Source organism: Zalophus californianus, chromosome 9 (assembly GCF_009762305.2).
Source record: "Zalophus californianus isolate mZalCal1 chromosome 9, mZalCal1.pri.v2, whole genome shotgun sequence".
NCBI lineage: Eukaryota > Metazoa > Chordata > Mammalia > Carnivora > Otariidae > Zalophus > Zalophus californianus.
The window spans coordinates 19,698,671-19,720,147 of NC_045603.1; the positions used below are offsets into that span (position 1 = coordinate 19,698,671).

The 21,477-nt window shown below is 35.2% G+C and overlaps 1 protein-coding gene across 4 annotated transcripts in view; it reads left to right on the plus strand.

Annotated features, from left to right (window-relative positions):
• NUP37 (nucleoporin 37) overlaps positions 1-21,477 on the plus strand; it is a 42,002-nt gene that overhangs the window by 17,885 nt on the left and 2,640 nt on the right. For all 4 annotated transcript variants that reach the window (XM_027594991.2, XM_027594994.2, XM_027594992.2 and 1 more), the window contains exons 6-8: positions 14,044-14,134; positions 20,696-20,877; positions 21,373-21,423. In XM_027594991.2, the coding sequence (XP_027450792.1) occupies positions 14,044-14,134; positions 20,696-20,877; positions 21,373-21,423 (324 nt within the window). The remainder of the gene's footprint in view (positions 1-14,043; positions 14,135-20,695; positions 20,878-21,372; positions 21,424-21,477) is intronic.

Genomic DNA, 21,477 nt, shown 5'->3' on the forward strand with positions numbered 1-21,477 from the left:
TACCAAAGGCATCACAAGAGAACTGCAAACCAATGTCCCTTACAAATATCAATGAAAAAAATCCTCAATATCTATTTAAAACTAGAAAGCTCTTAGAAGATAACATAGGGGCAAATCTTTATGACCTTGGATCTGGCAATGGTTTCTTAGATATGATACCAAAGGTGAATATAATAACAACAAAATAGATATAAATTGGACTTCATCAAAATTTAAAGCTTTGGGCATCAGAGGACACTGTCAAAGAGTAAAAGGAACTCACAGAATGGGAGAAGATATTTGCAAATCATAACTGATAAGGGTCTCATCCAAAATATATGAAGAACTCTTAAAATAAACATTAAAAAGACAAAAGACAACCCAGATAGAATTGTTGGGTCATTATATTGTACACCTAAAATTAATATAACACTATATGCTAATTTTGCTTCAATAAAATAAAGACAAAATGGACAAAGGACTTGAATAGGCAGTTCTCCAAAAAAAGATACAACCAACGAGCACATGAAAAGATGCTGAATGTCATTAGTCATTAAGGAGATGCAAATCAAAAGCATAATGAAATATTGCTTCACACTCACAAGGATAGATAAAAACAAACAAAAATAGAAAGTAACAAGTGCTGGGAAAAGTGTGAAGAAATTGGAACCCTCATGTTCTGCTGGTAGGAATGTAAAATGGTATAGACACTGGAAACATTTTGGCAATTTCCTCAAACAGTTAAACATGTGACCCAGCAATTCTACTCCAAGGTGTATATTCAAAAGAATTAAAAACAGGTGTTCTGGGGTACCTGGGTGGCCCAGTCGTTAAGTGTCTGCCTTCGGCTCAGGTCATGATCCCAGGGTGCTGGGATTGAGCCCCGCATCAGGCTCCCTGCTCAGTGGGAAGCCTGCTTCTCCGTCTCCCACTCCCCCTGCTTGTGTTCCCTCTCTTGCGGTCTCTCTCTCTGTCAAATAAATAAAATCTTAAAAAAAAAAAAAACCAAAAACAGGTGCACAAAGAAAAACTTACAAAGGAATATTCCTAGCAGCACTCTTCACAGTAGCCAAAAGGTAGAAACAACCCACATGTCCATCAACAGATGGCTAGATTAACAAAATGTGGTATATCCATATTTTGAAATACTATTCAGCTATAAAAAGGAATGAAGTACAGATACATGCTACAACATGGATGAAACTTAAAAAACATTAGGCTAAGCAAAAGAAGGTAGACATAAAATATTCTCTGATTCTATTTATATAAAATCTCCAGAATAAGCAAATCCATAGAGACAGGAAATACATTAGTAATGTTCAAAAGCAAACATTAGTGGCCAGCAACAGTGGGGGTGGGAGGGAATAGGAGTGACTGCTCAATGGGTATAGTGTTCCCTTTTGAGATAATCAGAATGTTCTAGAACTAGAGAGTCGTGATGGTTCCATAGCATTGTGAATGTACTAAGTGGCCCTGAATTGTGCCCTGTAAAATGGTTAAAATGGTGAGTAAAATAAGTGAATAAAATGTCAATAAAATTTTTTAAATACTAAGCTTTGTTATGTAAAATATTATAGTCTGTACAAAGGAATATTACATTATTACATACATAACAAAAAAGACTATATAATAGGAGCAGGATTACAATATGGATTCTTAAAATTTTGTACTAGAAAGAGCAGAAGAAATATTTTTCTCTGACTCAATGCCAACTTAAAATAATTTTTTTTTAAGATTTTATTTATTTGAGAGAGAGAATGAGAGAGAGCACAAGAGGGGGGAGGGTCAGAGGGAGAAGCAGACTCCCTGCCGAGCAGGGAGCCCGATGCGGGCCTCGATCCCGGGACTCCAGGATCATGACCTGAGCCGAAGGCAGTCGCTTAACCATCTGAGCCACCCAGGCGCCCAAAATAATTTTTAAAATAAATATATTTTGATCTATACATATTTTCTACTGTTTGACTTTGTCATTTCTGAGAGAGACACAGTATTATAATTAGCTAGATTTATGGCCTTAGGGACATCTTTTCAAAACAATCTATCCCCTGAACAGGTTCATAAGAGTTACGTATTTTATTGAAATTGCTAAATTCTAAATCAGGATGAAGATAGTTCTTATACTAGTATGTTAATCTATGGATTAAAAAATTGTCACTTGTTTATCTCGTTATAAAGAACAAATAGATGTATTGAGAATAAATTAATCTATAGACTAGTGCATTCAGTCAGCAAATAATCAAACATCTCCTGTGTGCCAGGCACTGTGCTAGGTACTCAGTCATCACTGACTTTTTTTTTTTTTTTTCCTTTCTTTGGAGTATTGGGACGGTAGGGGAAAGAGGAGAAGAAGGGCAGGGGGAATCACTGACATAGTTTTAAACCTGTGAATAATCATTTCAGAACCATTTCAGGCTTCTCCAAGACTGACAAAGGTATTTTATTTTGTATAAATGAATTACAATATTTTTTTAATATTTATTTGAGTGGAAAAGAGATAGAGAGAGCACAAGCAGGAAGGAGGGAGAGAAGCAGACTCCCCGCTGAGCAGGGAGCCTGATGCAGGGCTTGATCCCAGGACCCTGGGATCATGACCTGAGCCAAAGGCAGACACTTAACCGACTGAGCCACCCAGGTGCCCAAATGAATTACAATATTAATAAGCAAAGTATTACTAAACATTTTATTGAGTGCTTTACTGTATGTTAACCACCACTCTAATTACCTTACCTATGTAAATTTAATTAATTTTTACAACTCTGAGGTAAGTACTGTTTTATGCTCATTTTACATGATAGGGATACTGAGAGGCTAAGTAATTTGTAGAAAGGGATAGAGTTGCTGTTAAGTAGAGGAACAGGCATATCAGGCAGTCTGGCCCTACTACCTGCATTCACCTGCCTGAGTGACAATTTTCAAGTTTATCCTGAGAAGATGGTATTCATATCTAAAAGTATTTTAGATCTTTCTTACTTCTCTATATTCTGTAATATAGTTTCATTAATTCAAACTATGAACCAGGGTGTTACTCACAATCTGAAATGTTATAGAAGATGATAAATTTTATCTAAGTTTCCATGTAGTTTTAGTATTCTGTGATCTATGCAAGTTTGTAAGAAAATCAAGTTCTCGTTTAAGTTAGCAGTTCTTTATCAGGCCTAATATCCCCCTTTTAAAATATTTTATAATGCCAGCTATACAGTCTTAAACTCATGAAAATATAAGCTATCAAAGTATAAAACCATCAAAAATAATTTTAGTACCTTAATTGTACTATACATTTCTATAAAAAGAAAACAAATTGTTATAGAATAACATTGCAGTGTGTGTATACTCAGTATACTTATGTATACTACATAAGAAGACATAGTGAGATAGTCTTTGTCCCTCTTTACAATGAATAAAGTTGAATATGAGAAATATAAGATGACAGGAAAATGGAAGGCAGAGGCAAGGCTGCCAGTGCAGTTACAGGGATATGGTTTGCATAAGGTACAATGTAAATAGTGCCATCCAGAGTTCTGCAGTGTCATAGCCCTGAGTAAAGCTATGGTTGTCAGAATAAAACTCATGTCAGTAGTAATAGAAAAAAATTAAAGAGGGAAATAATGTTTCAAAGTAGAAATAACACAAGACAAACTATAGAATGTCAAGTTGAAAAACTAAGGAAGGATAACATTCTTGCAAATCAGTCAGTTTTTATATGGATAATACGAGAATAATTCACTGTTGTACCATGTGATAGAATACTAAGAAAGACTGCAAAAAGTATATCTTCTATCTTGAAACACCCCCACCTTTTGAGGTATTTCTAAATTTCATTCTCATTTAATGAATCAATCCATTTAATCCTCAAAAACCTTACGTGGTAGGTTTTTTTTGTTATTCCTCTTATATAGGGGGGAATTCCAGGCATTCTAGCTTACTCATTATGCTGTTTCTACTTTAACACTCTAAGTTTTAGTCTTTTTATATTATTGAAAAGGCAGATATTCAGATTACCTGTGTGTTCTGATCAAAAGCAAACATGTAGGGCTTAATAAAATGGATAGAAATGTAGTTATAGAGTCATTTCTACAGAAGTGTTATCTTTTGCTTGTGAAGAATTTATAATTTTTGAGATACCTTTGCTAAAACATTCTAGTACCAGTTCTTGAAATGAAGATGTCATGTTCCTTCTTCATACTTCATTAGCCCAGTTTATAGATGAGGAAGAAGAGTAAAGAGAAACAGACTTTTGTAGAGGATAAGAAAAATTATTCTAGAGGAGACTGCTCTGGCCTTTGCACTAATAAAGTATTTTACAGTGTCAGCCTTGTTTTACTGCCTTAGAGTCATCATAGCATCTAGAAGGATGCCCTTGTGGCAGGTACTCAGTGAGTGGGTGAAGGAATGAATACCAGTTTGTACCTGTCACAGCATCTTGCCACCACCAAACAAAGCATCTGACAGGAGATGTGTTTAAGAAAAATCCTCAGGTAAATCATGGCATTGCTAGCCATTCAGCCTTATGTTTGATACCATTTCTTTTGTGGTCCCTCATCGTGTCCACCATATTCAAATACATATGCATATACATGTATGTATATACATGTATGTATATGCATGCACAGGGAAATGCCCATACCGGTGTTCATAATTATGACCCAGCATTATCAAAAGAAGGTTAAAATTATTAGAATATTTGAGAAGTAAATAAGGGCATATTCATTTAGAAAAACTAATTATCCCATACCTCCAAAAGAAGGTAAAAGTGGTATTTAAGTATTTGATGGGTTAAGCTTATTATTTTAAAAACTCACTAATACAGAACATCTCATTCCCAGTCAGTGCCAAATAACAGATGTTCTTGTATATTAAAAACAGTACCGTTCTGTAAGAACAAGTCAGATCAAGTATTTATTAAACACGTTTAGTATAGCCAACATTTAGTACTTTGGGAGATATAAAAGAAATAGAAGACCCAGTACTCACTGTAACTACAAAGGATGTCAGAAGTAAATCCCTTTCCTCCTCCACTCCCCTCAATAGTCTTTTTTAAATATTAGATAAAATTTATGGTGAAGGAAAATTGGCTTCTAGAAACCAAGGAATTCTTAGTTTAAGACTAAAATAATAGAAACATGTAATGTGCTATTCATTTTGTCTATAAAACATGGGATATTAGTAGCTGTCATGTTCTAGCTGTCATCATTTTTAAAAAGAATGGGAGAGGGGTAGCATATAAAAAAATGTTTTTTTTTTTAGGAATATAACCAAATCATTGGATAAGGGAATACTAAATTACCTAAGACATTCACTAAGCCAGTTGTACTGTTTTTTGAAAAATTGTACAAGAGGAAAAAGAATGTTTATCAAATGTCTTCTCTGTACCCCATGCTAGCCAAGTTCTTTCCATATGACCATTGTTCATGTACATTTGATAGTCTTCAAAATCCATAGCTAAGATGGAGTGCTCCAATACCACCCCCACCCCAACGGGGATCACAAAATATGTGATTTATTTTAAAAATAGTCCTTTCAGGAAACAGAGAAGGGGACTGAGAACCAAGCGTTTCTTGGGAGGTTAATCCCAATTCAGGAGCCAATAAACTGTGCCTAAATAATTCCAGGTACAAAGTGAAATCAGGAGAGTTTATATTCTTTATTATAATGTTATGGTTAAATAATTGCAGAAATAAAATTCTCTGCTCATCTTCTAAAATTCCATGTAATTTTTGTGACATTTTGAATCAAGATCAATTATTGCACAGTTATAACAGCTTTAAGAATGGGATAAATAAAGTTTGTGTTGGGTTTGGTTGTAGTTTACCTCCAATGAATGGAACGTAAGGATTCAGTGTCTTTATGAGAACTATCCAAAACTTATACTAAAATCCGTTGATCACATTTGCAGACCTTTTTTAATTCAATGCAGTGAAATAGTATGTTAATGCAAGATTATAATAGAGTAAAAGTTTTAAAGTGATACAAGATTTTTCTAAACTTTTATATGATCGTGTGCTAGTCACACTACTCTCTGTAATATTCAATTATTTGTTCTCATGTCCCCTTGTAGATGAAATACAAAACCAGTATTTCATAAAGTGTATTACCGTATCAGTGATTGCAGTAATTTAAGCTTGTTTTATGTGGCCCTCGTGTGGTTGCAGTAAGTGAATTGTATAAATGAGAATCAGATCCATAAACATTTTTCAGGTTTATTTTGAAAGCCCATTTATGTCACTAATAAGGACTACTTTCCCTCATTTACAACATAATAGTCAAATTTTAGGTTATAAAATATATCAAAATTTTTCTTGGAAATAATGAAATGCTAATATTTCCTGGATAGTGTTACTGGTGTTTATGTTAGTTAAAGGGAAGGTCCTTTTACTCTGAATTCCTTGAAGATGAAATCATTATATATGATCTGTTTGAAAACTACCATATGGTATTTCTTTGCAGTTGAGAGTTTAATTTTAAGGTTTATTTTTAAATATGACAAAATTTCTCACAACTCCTTTCCTTCAAAAATCTATCTGTCTATGTAAGTGAAGATGTTAATTATCCCCTGGGGCAGCCTCAGCTAGTTTCTCACCTCTGTGATGATAAACTTGTAGTCTCTGCTGAATTTGTTTATAATTTCAAGAAAACAAAATGAAGCAACAACATGTGAGCTTGTAAGATTTTTTTAACTCTTCTAAGGTTTTGTGAAGATTTACAATAGTAGATTATTTTATGTGTGGTATAGTTGGTTTATTAGTGTTATGTTTGAAACAGGCCTCCTTTGTCTCCCCTCTAAAACACACACAGCCTTTGATTATTGACTCTATTTTTGACTCATTATTTTTTGTTATTGAAGGACCAAATAATAAGCAAATGCAATTATCTCTCATTTTCCTCCTTATAATTCTTACACTCAAGTCAATAAAATTTCTGGTAATCCATTTCTTTTATCATTAATGGTAGTACATTAATACTACTTGCTTAGTAGTCTCTAGCATTTAAAAAGACAAAGCAAAATTAGGCTAATGTTATTTCTCAATATATTTGAAATACTGACACATACTGAAAGTACCCTATACAAAATTCTTATTTTATACTATCATGCCATTTTGTAAAAGGCTTTTGCCCAGCTGACAAAGTTTATTGATTCACCACACGAACCTGTCATACCCACTGTCAAGATTTGCCCATCCAATCCCTAGATTTGTGTCTTCAATAATGTGGTTTCCCACCTCTGAACTTCTTTTGTACCTAAAACCAGACATTTTAGCACTAAATTACTTTGTAATTTGTTTCACTTCTTCCTAATTCTGCATTCACTTACTAAGGAAATATACTGTTTTCCCTTTTTTTTTTTTTAAATTATCCAGACGTAACGAGTAACTTAGTGATCAATTATTTGGAAATGGGAAGGGAAGATCTTTATTTTATTATCACAAAACTCAATGAAGAAAGTGTTTGTTGTCTAAGAATATTGGAAGACCCTTTCTTGCACCCAGTAACATTGTAAAGTACCTCCCCCTCCTTTTTTTTCTTGCTTTCATATTTAATTAATCAGTAGTGATTCATGTGATCCAGTCACATGATTACAGTTTGTATTTTTTAGAAAGATTACAGTTAGTATTTTTTGCTTTACTGGTTAGAGAAGGCCAAATGGATACAGATGTGTCATTTAGTGTCATCCATTCCTTCTTTTGTCTGTGTTGTCAGAAACATTCGGTAGCAGAAATTTCCTTCTACAGTGAACTCCTTAACAGACAGTGAGATGCCAATAAAAAATGGAGAACAAATAAAAAGAGCAGAGTATTACCCAGGAAATTTCCTTTCAAATCCTTAGAGGGAACATCTCCCTCTATTGTCAGTTTAAAAGACCTTTGAGAATATCTAGGATATCTCCAATATGCCAACACCCAATTTATGGGACCTTTTTATTGATTGAATAGGACAATTACATTTAAATACCATATGGTAGGGATACTTAATGTTCTGAAAAGCACTCAGCCTGAAATGAGGCAATAATTTTAACAATTAACTACCAAAAGTAAAGTATAATTCATAATCTTAGATCTGGACAGCTCTCCATCTGTACATTTTACAGCTAAAATCTAAGAGTTCAACTTAGGACCACAGAGTTGGGAGGGCTGGAGGTGTTTGTTATAATTATAGTCAAATTGGGTCAAAACTGTCATTTATTTTATTTTACTTGAAGAGGGATGCTATCTGTACTCCAGTGCTCTTTGATTTAATCTATAGTATTGACTTAATATGTCAGTAAATTAATTTTACCTTAAATCTTTTTCTTTGAAATTTCCCTTGCAAGCATTTAAATAGGTATACAGTGTATTTCATATAGCTCCTGATTTTTGGTCAAGATAATTTAATTTGGGGGCACCTGGGTGGCTCAGTCATTAAGCATCTGTCTTCGGCTCAGGTCATGATCCTTGCATCAGGCTCCCCACTCCAGGGGTAGCCTGCTTCTCCCTTTCCCACTCCCCCTGCTTGTGTTCCTTCTCTCGCTGTGTCTCTCTCTGTCAAATAAATAAATAAAATCTTTAAAAAAAACACATAATTTAATTTGATGTTATACTTTTATAGTCTATTATCTTTCCATATGCTTGATTATGTGTATTAAGAAGGCTATGAATCGGGCGCCTGGGTGGCTCCGATGGTTAAGCTTCTGCCTTCAGCTCAGGTCATGATCCCAGGATCCTGGGATCGAGCCCCACATTGGGCTCTCTGCTCAGTGGGGAGCCTGCTTCTCCCTCTGCCTCTCTCTCTCTCTCTCTCTCTCTCTCTCTCTCTCTCTCTCTCTCTCTCTCATGAATAAATAAATAAAATCTTTAAAAAAAAAAAGGCTATGAATCCTTACAGCTTTTCTTTTTTTATGACATACCACTTCCCTGAAAAGTATGCTTCTGTGGTTGTAATTAACTTTAGTTTTATTCATTATAAACAAATTAATTAGCAATAAATTTGAAAATATTAATATGAATTTTCAAATTTATTATTATTTTTTTCCTGTTACAGTAGAAACTCTCTTATCTGACATGGTCTAAACCTATAGTTCATTAAATAATCAAAAAGTCAGTAAACTCAACCAACAAAACTAAAAGACAACCTACCAAATGGGAGAAGATATTTGCAAATGACACATCTGATAAAGGGTTAGTATCCAAAATATATAAAGAATTTATACAACTCAGCACCAAAAAAAACAATCCAATTAAAAATGGGCAGTAGACATGAAGAGACATTTCTCCAAAGAAGACATTCAGGTGGCCAACGGACACAGGAAAAGATACTCAGCATTACTTATCATCAAGGAAATGTAAATCAGGACCACAATGAGATAACACCTTACACCTGTCAGAATAGCTAAAATCAAAAACTCAAGAAACAAGAAGTGTTGGCAAGGATGTGGGGGAAAAGGAACCCTCATGTACTGTGGGTAGGAATGCAAACTGCTGCAGCCACTGTGGAAGACAGTATGGAGGTTCCTCAAAAAATTAGAAATAGAACTGTCCTACAATCTAGGAATCACACTACTGGGTATTTACCCAAAGAATATAAAAGCACTAATTTGAAAAGATATATGCACCCCTATGTTTATTGCAGCATTTTTTACAGTAGCCAAACTATGGAAGCAGGCCAAGTGTCCATCAATAAATGAATGGATAAAGAAGATGTTGTGTGTGTGCATGTGTATATGTATAATATATATTTTGTACATGGAGCTAGAGAATATAGTTCTAAGCAAAATAAGAGAGAAAGATGAATACCATATGATTTCACTCATATATGGAATTTAAGAAGCAAAACAAATAAACCAAGCAGGTAAAAAGTGACAGACAAACCAAGAATCAGATCCTTAACTACAGAGAACAAACTGATAGTTACCAGAGGGGAGGTGGGTGGGGGATGGATGAAATAGGTAAAGGAGATTAAAAGTACACTTATCTTGATGAGCACTGAGTAATATATGAACTATTGAATCACTATATTGTATACCTGAAACTAATATAACACTGTATATTAACTACATTGGAATTAAAATTTAATTAATTAATTAAACTAGTCTAAAAATGTGACTTAACGGGCACCTGGGTGGCTCAGTTGGTTAAGCGACTGCCTTTGGCTCAGGTCATGATCCTGGAGTCCCAAGATCCAGTCCCACATCGGGCTCCCTGCTCAGCGGGGAGTCTGCTTCTCCCTCTGACCCTCTCTCCTCTCATGCTCTCTCTCTCACTCTCTCTCAAATAAATAAATAAAATATAAAAAAAAATAAAAATGTGACTTGAAATCATTTTAAGAGACTGTCTACCCACCTTATTTTAATATGCAACATATGGATGAAAATTTACCAATGTGCTAATTGCCGATTTTTTAATTTTAGATCAAGACCTTTATTTTTCTATAATTTATGAGTCTGTTGACTAGCACTGGACCTTTTTTTGCATGAACTGCACCTATAATAGTGTCTGTAGTGAAAACATTTGCTGAGTATTCTTAATTCAAATATATCTAGATGACTTACTTTGATTGCTTAATCTTCTGTAACTGACACACCTTCCTAATTTAAGAGCAATTTTAAGTTAGAAATTTACCTTTAGTTAGTTGCCATCAACTTAGTTTCATTGAAATAGCTCTTTCACATTCATATTCTGTCAGCTTACATAATACTTGTGTAATTATACTAATAAATAGGCATGGGTTTTACACCCTTACAGGGGTTAACTAAGCAAAAAAAAAAAAAAATTTCCTTCTTGGTAAGTCACACAAATGTACGTGTGAGCCTATTAGAAAATAGCCTTCTTATTCCTGTCAGTTCTACAGAGGGAAAAAGGAAGAATCTGTCAGAAGGAAGTCAGTTAAGAGCTTTGACTACACATTGTATTCACAACATTTTAAAATTTGTGCAAATTAGTCCATACATAGATACATGAAAATAACATATGCAAGAAAAAGGGGAGGATTTGAAAAGTCTGCCTTACAAGTAAGACCAACTGAAAAGTTGCACATTTTGCCAGTCAAATAATTGTTTTTGTCGTAAATTTGTCAGAGAAAGTGTAGGTTTTATTCTGTTGGTAATTAAAAGAAATATGAGAGGAAAAAAGAAAAATAAGGTACGACCAGTCTGGAAAACTATTTGACAATACCTGCTAGAGTTCAACATATTTGTAAGCTATAATCCATGAATTCCATGCTCAGGTATATACTCTGCAGGGGGAGTGGGTGGGTGTGTTTGTGTGTGGGGGGGGAGTGGGTTTGTGTCTGTATTCACTAAAAAACATACAAGAAGATTTATAACAGCATTATTAATGACTATAACTGGAAACAGCCTAAGTGTGAACAGTATAAGTAAATACATTACAGTGTACCTAATTAATGGAATACTATCTATAGCAATGTGAATGACAAAGTACAACAACATGCAACAATGTTAGTAATTCTCACAAAATCTAATGATAAGCGGAAGGTGCCAGACCAAGAAAATACATACTATGTGATTCCATTTTATGATGTTCAAATCAGGCAAAAGTACACTATGGTATTAGAAGTCAGGATAGTAGGTGCTTTTTGTGAGAAAGCAAAGAAGTATGATCAAAAGGAAGCCCAGGATGACTTTTGGAGTTCTGGAAATATTGTTTCTTAATTTGGGTGCTATTCTCTCTGAGCTGTATGCTTAAAATTTGTGTGTTTTTATGATGTATGGTGAACTGCAAAAAATTTATCCAAACAATAAAAGAATGTGATTTTATCTGATGGAACTAATATTAACTAGATGAGCCATGAAGTAATGACAGAAAAATGAGTTGAGCTCTACAAAGGGATTTGAGAAGAACTTAATTATGGAATCTATCAAAAAGGGAAATAAGACTTAACAACTTAAAGTGTACCATCTGTAGCTTATTTAGTTATGATAACTCATTTCAGCCCAATTTGTTGTATTTTGCATACTTAGTACTTAGATTATGTGACCACTGAGAATTATTTAATAAGCATATAAATATAAACCATAAATCACTTTATCCTAGTCCTGTAAAGTAGTCTGGATCACCCTCCTCACTTTTAAGTCAGTTTTGTTTTGTTTTTTAAGCATCAGGTTCTGTCAGGATAAAATACTGTTTAAAAATTAGACTAAAATTTGGTTCATTGGACCAAATTAAAATACACTTCATTAATTGACCTGTTTTTATAGAATATCCTTTTTCATAATTTCTAGCTCTTTGGTTTTCTTCATTTGAAAGAAAAAAAGTCATGAAAATATTCTGATATGTATTTATTCAATTTATATAATAGCAAACAAAAATCAAATACATATTAGAATAAGTTCAAAAGAATGGAGCCTTTAAACCATTCTCTCATGAGACTCACTGAATTTGCAAGACATTCCTACTATTTCAATAGTGGTAAAATATATGCTAGCCCAACACTTTATTATGCAAGAGGAATAGAGAAGAAAGAAATATTCAGTTGCCATAATTAATAATTTTATTCATTGTAGGGAGTGAAACACAATTGCACAATTGTGATTCCCCTCTTCAATGAAATTATAATTGTTTCCCTTGTATAGTAAATATAGATGAAAAGTGTTGATTTGGCAAGAGAAAAGAGTATGCTTCTAAATTATTTAATCAAGTAGATAATCATTTTGAAAAACACTTCTGTTAGTTTATATGTAACTGATATTTCATGATTGGAGACCTTATAATTTCTACATGGGAGAGAAAATATTTGAAATAATGTGCTTTGGCACAGAATAGCAGCATTGTTCAATACCTATGTCTACTGTTTTTGAAGTAAATCTTTCCCTACACTTTAAACATATATTCCTTAAGTTTGTTGAAATTGTTTTATAGTCCCTACTGAGATATGAACTATAAACCCTAGGAGAAAAGGTCTAAGCATTCTAATGAGCTGTCTTAACTCTTAATTCTTAATTTAAATTTTTAAAGACCAGAATTCTGTGGGAACTTTGCCAACCACTCACCACATCTGTCCCCTGCCATGCTAACTCTGCCATACTCTGGACCAGTGAAATACAACTGGCTGAGTGTGCAGGATGAACTGGACAACTAGCAGTCTGGGTGGGGGAGCAGCACTGCTCACAGTAGAGTGCCATTATTGAGATTTCTAAGTCTTGATCTCTACTAGGAGGTTGGGAAAGAAATTGAGATAGAAAGCCATGTCAATGAGTAGCTTGGTCCTTGTTACTATGGATTTGTAGTATTAAGGAGAGGAAGAATAGGAGGAACCAGGTATCTTTTCCTTCAACCAACATTTAATCTGGTTTAATCTGGTAGCTTTCAATCAAGGCCACCTTTGATAAGGAGAATTGGGGAAGTGAACCAGATCAGAGAAGGTATAGGATAAGAAGTAGCCCCTGGCATGGAAAGCCAAAAGCAGAAGGAATAAACAAGTATGGAAATTATCTCCCTAAATTCAGATCACATCACCTCATACTAGCTTCTTTATGTGTTATTTTGAAAAATGAGAGTATTAGGGGTGTGTGTGTGTGTGTGTGTGTGTGTGTGTGTGTGTGTGTGTGTGTGTGTGTGTGTAGGGGTGTGTGTGTGTGTGTAGGGGTGTGTGTGTGTGTGTAGGGGTGTGTGTGTGTGTGTGTGTAGGGGTGTGTGTGTGTGTGTGTGTGTGTGTAGGGGTGTGTGTGTGTGTGTGTGTGTGTGTGTGTTAAGCACCCCTGGCAGAAATTGTTATTGAAATGACTACTGAAGTAGGAATGCAACCTATTTAGTGAACTGGAAACTTCAAGATTCTGCCCACAAAATAAAGATTATATGAATAATTTAATTTGGTTACTGTGTTACAGTGTTGCATTGTTAAATTAGAAAATGTATGTGACTGTTTTTCCATGACTGAGTATGGTAAAACTTAAATTCTTCATACTACTTTCACATTTTCAAAATAATTGTTAGGTTTTTTTTAAACATATACTTTAGGTATAAATGTCTATATATTATAATCTCTAGTTAATAGCTTTGAATAAATTCATGGAAGTGTCATTTTCTTAGTAGTGATATAGCAAAAATATTTAACATTGTATTCCTATTCTTTTATTAGGATTTGGAACTTGGAAGGAATTCAGACAGCTCATTTTGTTCTTCATTCCCCTGGAATGAGTGTGTGCTGGCATCCTGAAGAAACTTTTAAGGTTGTTATTTATAACTTAGCTTTCTTTTATTAAGCTGAAAAGACATATACATGTGTAATACATGCATATATAGAGGAGAAAAATCAATTACTTTTTCCACCTCAGCGACTCTAATTGTCATAAATGCATTTGGACTAGTCTAGAATTCTGTAACTTAAAAACTCTGTAATTAAGCTTTTATTTTCATCAACCATAAATGACATTTTTCAGAGTACATTTTTCCTGCCCTTTGGTAGATTGCAATCTAAAAACAGATGCCCAGACTATCTAGTAGCAGTATTCATTTAAAAAAAAAAAAAAAAGATTAAAATCCATGCTTGAAGCCATAATATGTAAACAGAAAGTATCTGTGGCATAAGGCAAATTTGAGCTAGCTGCAGTGGTATTCAACTCCTATTCAGAGTAGAGCTTTCTAAAATTCTAAAAATACACTGCAAGTTATTATCAATTGACCTTAATTCTTATTTCATTGAGAAGATAGGACTCATTCAACAAGAGTTCTCTCATTTGCCACTATCTGCTCTTGAGCATCACTCTATTTTATCTTTCCCCAGAAGCTAAGAAGTTACTGTGTTCATCTTGTTAAAGTTAATTCTTTAGCTGTGTAGATCTCATGCCAGTTCCCTAGTCATCTTGCTTTTATGGCTGTCTAACATCATCATGTTTCTCCATTGACTCTTTTCTGTCCTCATACTTGCACAAAAAGATAAGCTTGATTAATTATAGCAAACACATAGTACTAAATATACTTGGCCCATTGTCAGCATTTCATGTTAGCTCACTTAATCCTCATGGCAACCTTATGAGATAGCAGCTATGACGACCCTCATTTTACAGATAAGGAAACCATTTCTGTCACTTCTGTCTTGAAACCCTGCTCACTTGATCTTTGAAGATGCATCATTCTAGTCCTCTTGAGCATCTCTGCGTGTATCTTCCCTTTTTCCTTCTCTGCCAACTTTTCTTTCACCATGTATTTGTGAATTGTTGGCAGAGGTAGTTCTCGCCTACACTGTGCCCTTTAGGTGTAAGAGAGGATAAAAGAATGAATAAAGCCCCTGCCCTTAAGTTACACAATTACTGGCTTATAAGGAAGAAAAACATGTAAATACAGCAACACAGATTTTAAGTGTTGGAATAAAAAAATCTAGTAAGTAGATCCATGACATAAAAAAGGATTAATCAGGGCGCTGGGGTGGCTCAGTTGTTAGGCGTCTGCATTAGGCTGGGGTCATGATCCTGGGGTCCTGGGCTGGAGTCCCGCAAAAAGGATTAATCAGATCTGCTGATAGCCTTCACAGAGGAGGTAATCCTGAGCTGAGATGTCCCAGACTATGTAAGTATGTTCTCTGAGCCTTGGGATACCATGAAACCTTGTTTCAGGCATGTTGGATCTTTCATTAGTAGAACTGTACACTCTGTATATATGCATGAGTAAAATTTTCCAATTTATTCATATTAAATATGTAGGGATTGTTCCATGTATAAGTATTGTTTTTGAAGCCAGGTCCTATATTTTATTCTTTGGAAGATTTCTCCCCTGTAGCAGTGAGTCTACGTGAAGTATAACAGGGATTCTACCTAAATGTTAATATCACCATGTATAAATACAATAGGCTACCTTTTTTTTTTCTAGAGAGAACAAATGAAGGTGGGGCAGTGGGAGAGGGAGAGAGAATTTTTTTTTTTTTTTTTTTTTGAGAGAGAAAACAAGCAGAGTAAGGGGCAGAGGGAGAAGCAGACTCCCCCAGTGAGCAGGGAGACCAATCTGGGGCTTGATCCTGGGACTCCAGGATCATGACCTGAGCCGAAGGCAGACGCTTAACTGACTGAGCCACCCAGGTGCCCTGGAGAGAGAGAAGCTTAAGCAGGCTCCATGCCCAGCAAGGAGTCTGACACGGGGCTCAGTTTCCCAACCCTGAGATCATGACCTGAGCTGAAATCAAGAGTTGGACGCTTAACCAACTGGAGCCACCCAGATGCCCCAAATAGGCTACTTTTTAAAATCTGTGACCTAGATGAGAAATGAGAACTTTTCTTACAACTTCTATCCCAAAACTTGTATCTTAATGCTTGTGATTCAGGTCCCTTTCCTTTATATGCTTTAAGTTAATTTCTGTTTTACTTCTGTATATCTTTAAAACTCCATCCCACCCCACCTCCTTTTTTTATTGTTTCCATGACTTCAGAATGTTTGGAAGTCCCTGCTGTAGATCACATACACTTAAAATCTGAAATTACTTTTGATGTCTTCCTTCTATATATGCAAACTTTACCAGGTTTTTAATTTTTCCTTCCCTAGGAACACATTACTAGAACACATTCCTCTGTCATTAAGGTGCATTCTTCACCTTTCTTTTCCCACGAGTAACTCCTGTCAAGGCTTAGCTATTTCAAAGGTTTTGACTCTCCACTCTGATTTTTCTTGCCTACTTTAGTTAAACTAATCTTAAAACACCCGTTTCATCATGTCACCCCTAAACGCAAAAATCTAAAATACAGAAAGGCGACACAGAAGTGATCTCAAGCAATTAAGATCTTAAATCCAATTAACCACAATTGGAGCTAGGATTTTACCAGGTAGTCATAACAGAACCAAGAGTTTAGGATGTCACAGAATCAGAGAATTGGGACTGAGGACATCTGAGTCTCTGACTCTAAGAGAGTAGATTGCTGCTAAATCAAATGAGCTCTAACAACCGACACTTGTTGAATGCTTTCTGAGCACCGGGGACTGGGCTGAGTATTTTACATGCATTCTCTCATGTAATTCTCACAAAACACTCTGAGGTTGGTGACATTTTTCTATCCATTTTATAGATAAGAAAACTGAAGCACCAAAAGGTTAATAAGTAATTTGCCCAAGGCCACACAGTCACAGATTTGACCTTACTCTGGTTCAAGTACTAGTGTTCTGTGCTACAAAAGATAAATCCCCTCTTATTCAATGCATATTCTGTTTATGGTTCTGGGAAGTCCTAAAGGAAAAATTCCCCTGTAAACTTTTTAGCTCCAGCAATTCCCAAACTCATTTAACTTTTTTACTCTATCTGCTTTCAACCAAAAAAATAAAAAAACATCTATCATCACAATTGAGCACAGTTTTAAAAAGATAAATAATAGAACAGTTTTCAATCTGACTTCAACCTATAATAGTGAATGTTTTGTGCTATGACCATTCTAAGTGATTTACATGTATTAATTCATACCATACTATGAAATAGGTACTGTTATTAGTTCCATTTTTACTGATGAGGACTTAATGCACAGAGAGGTCATTTGCTCGAGGTCATACAGCAGAGCTAAGAACCACCCAAGCAGTCTGTTTAACAATGGCTGCATTCTAAACCCACTTATTGCCCCTCCTAATTTAGGACCTAGGACCCAGATGGACTTTGCCTGTCCCCAATCCATAATTTATACCTGAAATCCTTAAGATTTTTTGAGTCAGGCTTAAAATCTCAAATATTTTTATTAGTTCCTAGTGACGCTTCCTTGGTCTCCTCTCCTCAACTATATATTAGCACACCAAACCATTCACCGGTCTTCACAGTCTAGCTTGTAGTAGAAATACATGTGGTCTGTAGTCAGACAGACCTAGGTTCAAGACCTGAGTTCAGATGCAGGCTCTGCTGCAGGCTAGCAGTGAGACTTCAACAAATTACTTTTGTCACTCTGCACCTCAGTCTCTTCTTCTGAAAAATGGGATTAATGATAGTAATATTTTCATACAGTGGTTATGAGGATTCAGTAAGGCAGGGCATGTAAAGCTCAGTGTTGCATTTGTTTTTGTTGTATAACATGTCACTGACCTGATGTTATTGTTAGTAGAATTAGTATTATTTTAACATTCTGCCTGTTAGAGAAAAGTTTTAAATTCTACCTTTTCTATTAAGAATCCCAAAATTGGGGCACCTGGGTGGCTCAGTTGGTTAAGCAACTGCCTTCGGCTCAGGACATGATCCTAGAGTCTCAGGATCGAGTCTCTCATCAGGCTCCTTTCTCAGCAGGGAGTCTGCTTCTCCCTCTGACCCTCCCCCTTCTCATGTGCTCTCTCTCTCTCTCATTCTCTCTCTCAAATAAATAAATAAAATCTTTAAAAAAAAAAAAAGAATTCCAAAATTGGAAAGACTACCAATATTCTACTCATATTCTAGGGTCAGTTGTTTTTTTTTTCATAATTCTCTTCTCTAGATGGGAAATTTCTTGATATCAAGGATCATCTTTTACTTTTGACTTCTGTGGAAATTAGCATAGTATTTTGCATAAACATATGTATATAATTGATCTTCATTATTCGCAGATTCTGTATCTGCAAGTTTGTCTACTCACTGAAATTTATTTATAACCCCAAAATCAGTACTCATGGCATTTCACAGTTGCAGACATGCACAGAGCAACAAGAAATTCGAGTCGGCTAACGTGCACATTTCCAGCTAAGGCTGAATGAGGCCAGTGCTCTGCCTTCTTGTTTTAGCTCTCGTACTCTAAGCAAGTGTCCTATTTGTGGTCTATTTAGTGCCACATTTTTGTGCTTTTTGTTGGTGATTTCACCATGTAAAATTGCCCCCAAGCATAAAGCCAAGTGCTAAAGTGCAGTCTAGGGTTCCTAGGTGCCAGAAGGCTGTGATGTGCTTTATGGAGAAAATAATATGGTATTAGATAAGCTTTATTCAAGCATGAGCTATAGTGCTGTTGGCTGTGAGGTTTGTTTTGTTTTGTTTTAAGATTTATTTATTTTATTTTAGAGGGGGCAGGGAGGGGCAGAGGGAGAAAAAGAGGAACTTAAGCAGAGTCCGCACTGAGTGCAGAGCCTGATGCAGGGCTCAATCTCAAGAACCTGAGATCAGACTGAGCCAAAACCAAGAGTCAGGTGCTTAACCAACTGCTCCACCCGGGCGCCCCTGCTGTGAGTTCTAAATGAATCAATATATATGAAACATGGTATCTTTAAAAATACATAAGACCAGATTATGCATTGGTCAGTTGACAAAAAATGTTATGCCCAGAGACTCACAAGAACCCAACCCTTTATTTCTTCTAGGATCAGTGTTCAATATTCACTAATTCCTTGTTCGCAGCAATTTAATAGACTCTAACTACTATGAATAATAAGACTCAACTCTGTGTGTGGGCAGTGCGGGAATGTGGAGGTAGATGCTCAGTAAAGGTCTCTTAGATAATGAATAATAGAATGACTGCCAGTAGTCCTAAGCCAGACATGATCTGTCTTATTAGAAGTAGTAACAATACTTTAATGGTGTTTTATGGGTTTAGGAAAATACTGTTATGTACAATATCACATTATAGCCATATGGTAACATTTTGAGTCTGATGTAATTATCCCACATTTCACAAATAGGAAAAAAGCAAACTCCAGGTCACTCAACAGATTAGTAGAACCCAGGATTATTGACACTAAGTCTCTCATTCTTTCCAGGCTGCCACTGGTACTTCACACAGGATATTTTCATATAACCAGAATTAGAAAGTAAGAACTTTACAGAAAATGTAGAGAGTTTTTAAACCATTTTATTTGGGCAACAACTACTTATCTATTCATAGCAATCTCTTTACCTTAACTCTCACAAATGGATATCCTAATGCCTTGCTTCTTTGAGTCTAAGAAATAAATTTTTTCACATGTTAATATTTTATAAAATTGAAATTTATCTTATTATTTTTGCATTGATATTTCTTAGATATAAGGGAAGGAAGAAGAGAGGGATCAGGGAAGGAAGGAAGCAAGCAAGCTCATTATTCAACATCTTAAATCAGTAGTATTTTAGAATAAAGGAAATATTGAAGTAAGAGTAACTACTACATATTGAGTGAGTGGCTGCTTTGTGACAAGCATAGTACTGGGTGCTTTACATGTATTATCTTTTTAAGATTTTATTTTTTTTAAGTGGTCTCTACACCCAACATATGGGCTCAAACTCACAACCCCGAGATCAAGAGTCACATGCTCTACCAACTGAGCCAGCCAGGTGCCCCCCTATAATACTCATTTAATCAACACAACAATGCTATAGCTATTCTTATCCTTATATATACATTTTAGAAAGGAGAAAGCTGCCAGTCAAGGACTTGTAATTTGACCAGTCATTTAGCTTTTAAGTGGAGGAAGCAGCCTTGCTCCCCAGGCCAGTCTGTGCTCCTTACACCATGCTGCCTTCCATTCTGGAAACAATCTCACAACACATGCGGATGTGTAACACATCATATAGCTCTGTTGAGAAATACACACTTAGCTATCCTTTCTAGACACATAACTTAAAGCTGTAACTTTTCCCAGAATGATTCTTTGGACTTACTATGTCCTAGTAACCATACATCATCATTTAAAATTGTATTCAACTTTTCTGAGTCTTTCTTTCACCAGTTTTCTGTAAGTTTTTTAATATTTGACAGAGATTTTTACATTGGCTTCGCCTATTTCATTTGCATTTGATGTCCCATTTGTAATATATGCAAATGTTTACATGTTATATATAATATTGAATTACTGCCTCAGATTTGGCTAGTGAATTAGGTGAATTTTTTTTTTCTGTCTTACAGCTGATGGTTGCAGAGAAGAATGGAACAATCCGGTTTTATGATCTTTTGACTCAACAGGCTATTTTATCTCTGGAATCAGAACAGATGCCATTAATGTCAGCCCACTGGTGCTTAAAAAATACCTTCAAAGTTGGAGCTGTTGCAGGAAATGATTGGTTAATTTGGGATATTACTCGATCCAGGTATTTCCTTAGCAACTATCTGTTGCATACCCAAAAAGTCAGTCACTATTGCTAAATGATCCACAGAGCCACTCTTATATACCTGAGCCTCACTATAGAGCAGAAACAAGTCTCTCTTGCAAAAGGACCAGAGCTATGGGTTTTTACATAACAGAGATAGATGCCCATGCTTTGCAGATTTACTTTGAGAGTAACCCGGGAAGAACAATGCAAAGGAAAAGATCTTTGATCTGAGCAATGTTTATTTACATTAAAAAAAAAAGAGAAAAACATTGACTCTGTTAAATGATGGTGTTCTATAACAGTTCTAAATCATGTCTGTGTCTCTGTCATATTTCATCTGTGTTAATCCAGTGCTTATTTGGAATTTTGTCACAGTTTAAGTACATTGGGCATCATGTCCTTTAAAGAAAAAATACCATTTAAACCTTAATTTAAGTTCCTCTACTTGAGACCAGCACATAAATTCATAAAATACAAAATGTTACCTTTTAGTTATCCTCAAGATAAGAGGCCTGTCCACATGGATCAAGCCTGTTTATTCAGGTAATGTACCATTTTTGTTGGAGTTCTATTTAATTTTTTGAATTTGGTTATTTC